A 10,219-nucleotide genomic window follows, 5' to 3' on the forward strand; every position below is an offset into this window, starting at 1 on the left:
ATTTTACGACGTGTTGCGGCGAAACAAGATAATTGGAAGATAAAAGAAAACTGTTAGTGCAACGAGGTGGCTTTTTACCTTATCTAATAGGCCCTATACTAGGTGCTGTATTGTCCCGGATTATTGACTAAAAAAAGAAAAATACAATCCTGTATCTACGTGTCTTTTCCGGAAAAAGAAAAAAATAATAAAGAAGAAAAGTATTAACTTTAGGAGTTTGAATAATGGAGAGAGCTAAAAAAATGGTTTTGATTTCTACGGAAAATCTCGAAAGAATGCAGAAAATGCAGCAGCAACCGCAAATATCCATCTCTAAGCCAGTTGATAATTCAACAAAGAGAAATGGAAATATGGAAATATATCAAATGTAGAGAATGTTAACATTAATTCAGTACGAACACCGGGAACACCTTTGTCGCGACTCGACGCGGAGATGTAGCGTATTCTTAATCTCGTGACTTCTACTGACGAGGAGAAAAGATGGAAATTGTATAAGGAAGTACTTCAGCATTATCTTCATTTTGTTCGGGAGACGAAAAAACGTTTACGCGATGGTACAGAGGGTAATGAAGACGAGCAAAACGAAGAAACAAATTTAGATGACGTTGATAACGAATTTATGGAAACGTCAACTTTAATTAGCAACAAACGTGGCGACAGAAGCGGTGGTAGTAGTAGCAGTAGTAGTTTCGGGAAGAAACGCGCTCAATTAGCTGAAATGATTAAAGAAGTACTCAACAACGTACCGAAAATTTATCGTGACAAAGCGCGTGCCCTGTTAAAATATTTGATCGATATTCCAGCATCAAAGATTGCTGGGATAGACGAGAACTCGTAACTATAGATGGCACGTCATAATGGATTCGAATATCACGGATTTTATAAATGATGCGATACGCGAGAGAAAAACAGTAAAAGCAACCGGAAGAATTCAGTTTGCTCGTTTATCACATGATATAGGCATACCTTCCAATTTCATAGAAAATCGCGATTTATTCGGTCACACGATCTAATCGTATTAAAATCGTGTTATCGCGTGGAAGTTCCACTCTGAAAACTTCATCCGAGCGCTCAAAGTTGTGTAGACGTAAGGTGCATGAATCAAGCGAAACCGAAGGTGAGACGACGTTTATATCTACCGACGAGGACGACAGCGACAAAACATTAACGGGGGGTTACGTAGAGTTGTCATTGTCAAAGAAGAGAAAAGGTTTACTCGATTGGAGCAAACTCGAATGATGGAACTCGAAAAATTCTATTACAATCCCGCACATTTTGCTGGCTATTCGGTGACGGCCAATTTGTCGCAAGCTGCTAAACCGGATTTCACACGTAATGAGGTCATCGACTGGCTTAAATCGCAAGACGCGTACACGCTGCATCGTCCAGTACGCCGAAAATTTCGACAGCTATCGTCGCTAATACAGATGACCACAATAGGCCTGGAGAACACTGGGTCGTCTTCTTCCATGAGCATGGCACAGCCACCTACTTTGACAGCTACGGAATACCACCCTTGCATCCTGGATTTCTCCTCTGACTTCGACGAAACTCTATTATTCATCGGTGGAATACTCAACAATTGCAAGGAATTTTTTCTCAAACATGCGGACAATTTAGTTGTGTATTTTTATATTATATGTGCAACGGTTATGATCTTAATCGGTTTCTTAGTCTTTTTATCGAAGATTGCAAACATAACGATCGTTTAATTGTACACTTATTTCGTAAAATTTTTCTTCACAAAAAAAGAAACATGTGAAGCAGTGTATGTAATGTGATGGCACGTTTAATAATGTAATTCGATTTGTAATAAAAGTGTTGTTATAAAAGAATACATTATATACTTCTATGTAATATTTTTATTGTATGTAATAAGAATATTATTTTATAAAAAAAAAAACAATATGAATAAAAGACAGATTTTTTTCACTTGAATTGTTTAATTTTTTCAACCTTTCCTCTTTTCCTTTTTTATTTTTTTATGTTGTTATGTCGTTATTTACAACGATCGGAAAAAGAACAAAGAAATAAAAAGAGAAATTCCGTATTTCTTACATAGTCTTATCTAAACTCTAAAGAAAAAAATAGACATCCATAAAAATAAAAATTCCTTGAAAATATTTTAAAAAAAGAAGAAAAGAATTTAAAATAACGAAATTTTTCCCCATTTGTCGTTTTTGGAAAAATGATGGGGAATTAAGTATAAATTCTCTTTCCCTCAAGAAAATTCAACATTAGTTTTTCGTGAGTCGAAGTTTTTTTTTGCTGTTATCGAGTTGCCGAAACATTAGAAGCAAAATGTTTGTTTCTGAAATTATAAAAAAAATTATTTTATTGTGCGGATCCATAATTCTAGATTCGTCACAATTTGATTGCCAAAAATATTTAATGTTAATCGACGAAGAAGAACAAGAAAAAAATTATAAACTATTTGAAAGTTTCGTGAACACGTACAGCAACACCGCAATAGGCATTTTATACCGTCTCGGCCACTTTAAAGGAGATGTCTGTTTACTGGATATTGCCGGTGAAGTTATATCCAGGCGCATGGTTTTGGAGACGCGATTAGACGAGGATATTGGCGGACATGTAGCCCACCTGCTCAATCATTTTCATCGACAGCGAGTGTCAAGTAAGTATAAATATATTTTATTTATAATACTAAAATGATAGATTTTTATTTTAATAAATTATTTATTTTTTACAAAATTTTTATTTTTTGTTAAAATAATTGGAGATGGTGTAATGCCGACTATCGGAGCAATAGAGCCGATGTGGAGAAAACGCCCCGTGGAAGAGCCAATAGCGGGACCTTCTCGAAGACGCGCGAATGTTCGAAGACCTCCTCCGCCATTCAACGTCAACGTCATCGAAGTCGTCACATTATCGAATAAGTAATTTTTTTTGACAAAACAAAAAAGTTTATATTTTTTTCTATATATATTTATATTCTGTTAAATAAATATATAATGTTTTTCAGATGACTCGGATTAAAAAAAAGAAGAAAAAAAAATAATGTACATATAATAATAATAATAGTTTTTTCCTATAATTTTATATTAATTTATATTTTTAGTACATAATAATTATATTCATATATGTAATTTTTATATCTGTAATTTAGATCTTGTAATAAATCATTTTTATATTTTAAATCCTCTGTGTAAAAATATTTTTATCCGTTCCTTCTTTTCTCTTTTTCCTTTAGTTTTTATAAGAAAGGTTTACTTAATTTTTTTAATACTTTTATTTAAATTCAACAAAATTAAAGTAATTAAATAAAACTTACAAATTAAAATTATAAAAAATATATATTATACAATAATTCCACGTAATATACAGGGTATTTTTATGTAAAAAATAAATATAAATAAAAAATTTTATTTTATTTTAAATAAATACTATGTGAAAATTTTTTTTCTTCCTATCCTATTAACCCTCCCATCTCACCGACGCTATAGCCCCGTAAACTTCCTTAAGCGCTTATTTATATTTATATGTAACTAGTAACTATTTCATTATTTGTAATATACGCTACCTCGTATTTTTACGTAAAAAAATTAATATAAATAAAAAGTTGTTTTATTTTAAATCAGTTATGCGAAAATATTTTCTCCTTCTAGTAAACACTATCCCCAGTACTCACACGCTTCTAATGTCTCCAATGACGGCCGCTGTCGACTACCCACATACCATATCTTGACCGCTCAGACATCCCTATGCAACCACATGTTCAACTTCCTCTCCCTCCCTTCATATCAGATAGATTATTTCGCTATATTATTCGATTTTTCTTTTTTTCCACAAAAAGGAGTGGTGGGGCTTACAGCGACACTAGGCGATCGCTCTTCATAAATACTTCATCTAACCCTTATTTTACTAAACTTTCAGCTAGCCTAGCATACTAGGACCTAGCTAGAAACTACAGAAGACTCAGGTTCGAACCCATGTTTTTCCACTCGGAAAAAATAAAAAAAAATAACCTCGTCGACGTCCACGCGTCCCCACTCTCTTTTTCCTGACAGGGATGGTGACGATTACCGGACAGACCCTTTAAACTTTAAAGAGTCTAACCTCTAAAGGGAGAAGACGGGTGAGAGAGAAAAGGGGATTTGACAGAGGGTTGGCGACAGGGGGGTTTATTGTGACGGCCCATAGTACCCAGACAGCGGGGGGTCGGCGCCAGGGGCCGAGGAGTGAAGGTTTGTTTTGACGGGTCATAATGTCCATGTACTACCAACGGCCTACTGACTGAGTAAAAGCGACCCTTCCGGTCATTGTCCTGACTTAAGCTCTGGTCAATTCGTTCGTCTCTAAGACACACGTTGTCTAGCGTTTGTCTAGAATTAGATAAGTTACGCCCTCCCGCTGGCTCAGAATTTAAAGAGTTTAGACGTAACAGATATCAACAGTGCGAGTATTTTTTTGTACTTGTATTCCCTGTTGCTCAGTAAAATACCGATCGCCCCACAGTGGTGCGCAGATGGAAAAAACCCAAAATATTGAAAATAATGTTTTTATGTATCGATTGCTATTTTGGGATATCTAATAAATAGTAGTATTTTGTCATAAAAAAAGAATGTTCTATTTATTTAATTAAGAAAAAACCTCAAATCATAGATAAACATTTATACTCTATTATCTATTATTTCTTTAACCAAAATTTCAATGTTTTATTTTTTATTTATAAGGATATTTATAATTATATATCTTATTTTAAATGTGTCTAATGTTACTTTATATGTGACATAATTATTTTTCTAAATTTCTATAATAAAAACCTTATTATAGTGATTATAACAATGATATATAAAATTTCAAGTTTTCATTAATTTCATTTATGTCTGTAAAAAAATACTCCACTTTTCTCCAAGCTCTTAATTGTATTTTTTGACAGTAGATATTATCACTAAACTGTCATTTAAAAATTACATGCTACTTATTGCAACTTTAACTGTAATTGTTATTTGACTGTCAGCATAATATATTCCGAGAATTGGATACAAGAGTGCACACAATAAAATAAATAAAACATCAATTAAATAAATAAAAGAGGCGTTTCTAGGGCAACAAGTGCAGTAGGCGTAAATCTTGAAGATCTAAGTATGCTAATTCCCAGCTGAGACTTACGAGATTATTAGGACAAGTAATTTAGTTTAGTTTTATTTCTTGTCCTGCAAATATTTTTTGTACTCATGATCGATTTCGTAGTTCCCTATAATATTTTGTGCAAAATTATTTTTGACCATAATAATTCATTAGAACTGTTTTTACATAATAACTACTCCTTACAAGATAATCAAATTTTGAAAATAGTATCGGAAATTAATAAGAGATTTTTACCAAATTTCAATCAAAGATTCAAGTCAGTGCATCGTATTAAAACGAAGTTTCTTAAGAAGTACAGCCATTGGATGGAGGATATGTTTGTAGTGAATTTATGTGACGATTTTGAAGGTCGGGATCCATCTTCAAATAGTAGTTAAGGCAAGTCAAAAAAGAATAATAGAGGCAGGCCAAAGAAGGACTTTGAAGAGTGCTGTGACTGTGTAAAAGGTATAAAATTCACGAACTCCGAGACACATACTCCCAAAAACTAATTGATGCCGCTGCTTCGTTATTTACAGATTCTGATGCAGCCTTTGATGCTGATTCTACTCTGGCACTAATAACCGCGAGAAAGGCAGAAGGAAACGGAGAAAAGAAAGATAAAATGAAAGAGATTAATATCTTCGGCTATTGTTGATTAGGTGTGGTTTTGTTTTGTGCGCAAAAGATATGTGCGCAAAAGAAATGTGCGCAAAAGAACTGTGTGTAAACGAACTGTAAGAAACGTTTATTAACCAAATGAAATTAATAATAAATGTCAATAAATTTCAAAATTATATACATGCGTGTGTATGTATTTTAAATTATACAAAAATATGTGTTGTGTCCAAAAGCAACGGTGTCCAATTGAACAGTGCGCAAATGAAATGTGTCCAAACGAACTGTGCGCAAATGAAATGTGTCCAATCGAACGGTGCGCAATTTTATGTGTCTAATAACACAGTGTGCAATTACAACGTGTCCAATTGTACTGTGAGCAAGTGACGGCGATGAGCTTCTCATCGCAAGTCACGTCATCGAACACAAAGATCGAGTTTGGACGGGCCTCGTTCGGTGGAATGAGGTCACTGTTGTGAAAAATGTAAAATAATCAATTTTGTCGATCGATGTCAACAAATTCTCCAGGTATCGACATTTCGGCTGTTGAAGCGATTTCGAGTACACGTACACGTTCTCGAAACGTACATCGTGTGGACTTTCTATCTATAAACTTATCAACACGTTGGTTTTACCGCAATTCGAAGGACCGCAAATAATACCGTGCATATATAATATTTGGTAGCATCGTACCATGCTTGCGTATCTCCGCGTTGTCCCCCATCGATCATAACTTGACGTCGCAATTTGTCATTTTGATTATCGCCAACGTTTGTCGCACAAATCTCATTTTCACATTGTCGACTGAGAGAGCAGTTGGATCGAACGCCTATTTATAGATGTGCGTAACGTTGAATCCCTCAGTAGCAAAAAAATGTTCATCCTATTATCGAGATCTTCCGATATTTGTAATTTGAGCGCCAAACAGTTACAATTTGTACCGAAAGTCGTTTTGCTGCGAATGTGCGGTGATCATATCCACTTGTGGGATAAGCTTCCGGAACATATAAAGGCGGAGGTTCAACAGTACGTCGCTGTTACGAACATTATAATCAACCGTGGCAGCAAATCGACGGGCCAGCACAGTTGATAAAAGATTGTAGCGAATGTCAACGAAAATAGGTAGAGGCCTATTAAATCGCGCGATAAACGCTCTTCCTTTGTAGTTACATATTCCCGGCTATCAGTTTTACGGTCCGGGCATTCATTTAGAAAAACAATTGGCGAGAGGCGATCAGGGTAAATCCACTAGACGCGGCGTGCCGGCAACACGATATAGTACTCTCGGAATACCGAACTTACCGAGAAACACGCGGCTGATAGGATACTAGCTGAAAGAGTGCGAAAACACATTGTCGCGAAAGATTCGACTCTCGGTGAGAGAGCCGCAGCCACAGCTATCTGGGCAGCGATGAAAGCTAAGACGAAGCTCGATATAGGTATGAAGACAAAGACGAAGACAAAGAAAAAAATGATGAAAAAACGGATACTTCCAACAGCGAAACGAGGCAGTATATTGCTAATTTTACCGATATTGGGCGCGCTCGGATCTTTGATCGATGGAGCGGCCGACGTGGCAAAAGCAGTGAACGATAGCAAAGCCGCGCGGTATCAACTGGAGGAGCTGCAACGCAATTGCGCAATGGAAAGTCACGGGCTTTATCTCGCTCCGTACAAATATGGACAGGGAATGTATCTTAGCCCGTACAAACATGGACAGGGTGTGGTAACGAAAAAAAAAACGTAAAAGAGATGTTAAATATGCCTACGGGTGTGACAACGAACATACAATTAGAACAACTAGCAAAACGTATGCGCATACTATTCTTTAGAAGCGTTTTTATGCGTGATTCTTTACCAATCAGTGGTATGGAAATGAGAATGGCATCGTGAATTTGGATAACACCAAAGGACTAGGTATTCATTGGGTGGCCTACGCAAAGAGGGAGAATCGCGTTATATATTTCGACAGTTTTGGCAATCTTCGACTACCGAATGAATTGGTGCGATATTTCAAGCGGAACGTGATGAATATACAATACAATCACACACCTGTTAAAACTTACGATCAGAGTATCTGCGAACAATTGTGTCTGCAGTTTCTCCGAACGGTCGATGCAAGCAAATTTAAAACCTGACGATTGTTAATACTCAGTATTCGTTAAACAGTTTTGCCGCTATGTCTATGACATTCACTCTGATTGGAAATAGTAGCGTGCTCGCGGCACACCATCCAGCCATAGATTTAAATGACAGTGACTACGAGCTCGGTCTAATGAATTTTGAGACTTATCATACGATGCCGAACGTAAATTCATCGAATAATAAATTTTATTTTAATGAAGATGACACAGAAATTACGATTCCCGAGGGATCGTATGAGATATACTCCATACATGAGTTTTTGAAACGTGCAATTTTATGGAAAAGTCCGCGACGCGTAGTTCGCTTCGGCAATCATTTCATAAACGCGGTGATATCTCGTCGGAAGAGGAGACCGTTCGGGCGAACGAGGATGAGACTATAGAATACCCGATAGTGCTTCGTGCTAATTATAATACAATGAATAGCGAGATCAAGTGCTCTTTCAGAGTAAACTTTAACAAACCCAACAACATTGGATTGCTGCTGGGATTCTCAAACTGTATATTGCAACCGAGACAGTGGCATCAATCGGACGTACCAATTAATATCATCAACGTAAACATTATCCTCATAGAGTGTAACGTGACCGCGGGTGCGTACAGCAATGGCAAACGCGTTCATAGGATACATGAATTTTCACCGAGCGGTACCGCCAGGATATAAAATATCAGAAACGCCTACGCAGATCATTTACCTGCCGATCATCGTGGAACATTGGATTCTAACGATACGCGTTAAGGATCAAGACAGACGATTGTTCGATTTTCGAGGAGAAGAGACTATCAGATTGCACGTACGAAGGCGATAAAATTATTAGCGTGCGATATATGAGATTCTCGTGTTGAATGACTCGAAGAACGCGAGAGATAATAATATCTTTACGGTACCGATTGATGATATCATCCGATCATCATCAGCATCAACCTCATTTAATTGCGCTAAAAAGACGAGAAAGGAGCTTAGCGCGGCAAACGTTAAATTTTTACAATATTTGAGATTTGCGGTGCGAAATATTTGAGAAAACATGACCGATATCCTTAACATCGAAGGCGAGCCGGTTTTTGACGATCGTATCATCAAGATCGAGACTCACATATACGTCAACACGACGTTTATAGCACAGCGACGAGATACGAATACCCATATAACAGGTATGTATTGCCGTATGAAAATTTTCTACATCAAGGGAAAACTAACGATAAACAAACCAATTGAAGGATCTGATGTGGCACTGGGAAATAATTGCATCACATTCATGTTCGATAAGATTCGATACGAACTCGACGGTGTGGAAATTGATCGTAACAGAAATGTGGGAATAACTAGAACACTCAAGAACTATGTAACGATATCATCCGATAAAACCGTGATTATGAGAAATGCTGGTTGGGATACGCAGACTAATGCAAATGGTTACTTTAATTATTGCGTACCACTCTACATGTTATTGGGATTTTGCGAAGATAACAAACGCGTTGTGATTAACGCTCGTCACGAGTTGATTTTAATACGATCGCGCAACGACAATTGTTTGATTAGAAATTTGGAGCCTGTGATTAACATATTCAAGATACAATGGCAAATGCCACACGTTATATTGAACGAGATCAACAAGCTGTCGATGCTGCGCGCCTTGGAAAGCGGACGATACGTCAGCATAGATTTTCGCTCGTAGGGTCTGTACGAGTTTCCGCTATTGCAGCGTACAACCAAACATTCGTGGGCAATTACGACCGCGACTCAGCTGGAGAAGCTGCGATACGTTGTCTTCGCTCTGCAGACAGACCGAAAAAACGTTATGTCCGAGGATATAAATCGATTCGACGATTGCAAATTGAACAACGTGAAACTCTATGTGAATTCGGAATGTTATCCGTACGATGATATGAATCTGGATTTCGACAAAAATAGACGGTCGATTCTGTACGACACGTACCAACGTTTCTGCAAGAACTATTACGGATACGAGTATCTCGAGCCGTCTCTTACCGTCACGCAGTTTCTACTTAACGGTCCGTTTGTGATTATCGATTGCTCTCGACAAAACGAGTCGGTCAAGAGTGCAACCGTGGATGAAAGATTGGAATTCGAGTGTTAGGAGAACGTGCCGATGAAATACTGCGTACTGTCTCATCGTACACGATCGCGATAATCGATAATTCAATACAACCCATTGGCCAACGTTATATCAAAACCACCTAAATGTGGTGAATGAGACGATATGAAACCTATAATACATTAGGAACAATCACAGTCTTCTTCTCGACGTGCTGATATAAAAAAATTATGTCCGTACTAACATTCGTGAATCTGCAAGGATTCTCCGTCGGGATGAAATTATAAATACTTAGTATAAATACTTGGA

At 37.0% G+C, this 10,219-nt stretch overlaps 1 protein-coding gene across 1 annotated transcript; it reads left to right on the forward strand.

The window, feature by feature from the left end:
- Positions 1 to 8,878: 8,878 nt before the first annotated feature.
- Positions 8,879 to 9,952, forward strand: LOC126850602 (uncharacterized). The gene is made up of 2 exons (XM_050593743.1): positions 8,879 to 9,505; positions 9,557 to 9,952. Exons 1-2 carry the CDS (start codon positions 8,879 to 8,881, stop codon positions 9,950 to 9,952), a joined length of 1,023 nt encoding a protein of 340 aa, XP_050449700.1.
- Positions 9,953 to 10,219: the final 267 nt, after the last annotated feature.

Source organism: Cataglyphis hispanica, chromosome 6, assembly GCF_021464435.1.
Source record: "Cataglyphis hispanica isolate Lineage 1 chromosome 6, ULB_Chis1_1.0, whole genome shotgun sequence".
Lineage (NCBI taxonomy): Eukaryota > Metazoa > Arthropoda > Insecta > Hymenoptera > Formicidae > Cataglyphis > Cataglyphis hispanica.

Coding starts and splice junctions, on each gene's coding strand:
- LOC126850602 (XM_050593743.1), top strand. CDS start 8,879: ATGACCGATATCCTTAACATCGAAGGCGAGCCGGTTTTTGACGATCGT. Junction 9,506..9,556: donor CCTTGGAAAGCGGACGATAC/GTCAGCATAGAT, acceptor CCGCTATTGCAG/CGTACAACCAAACATTCGTG.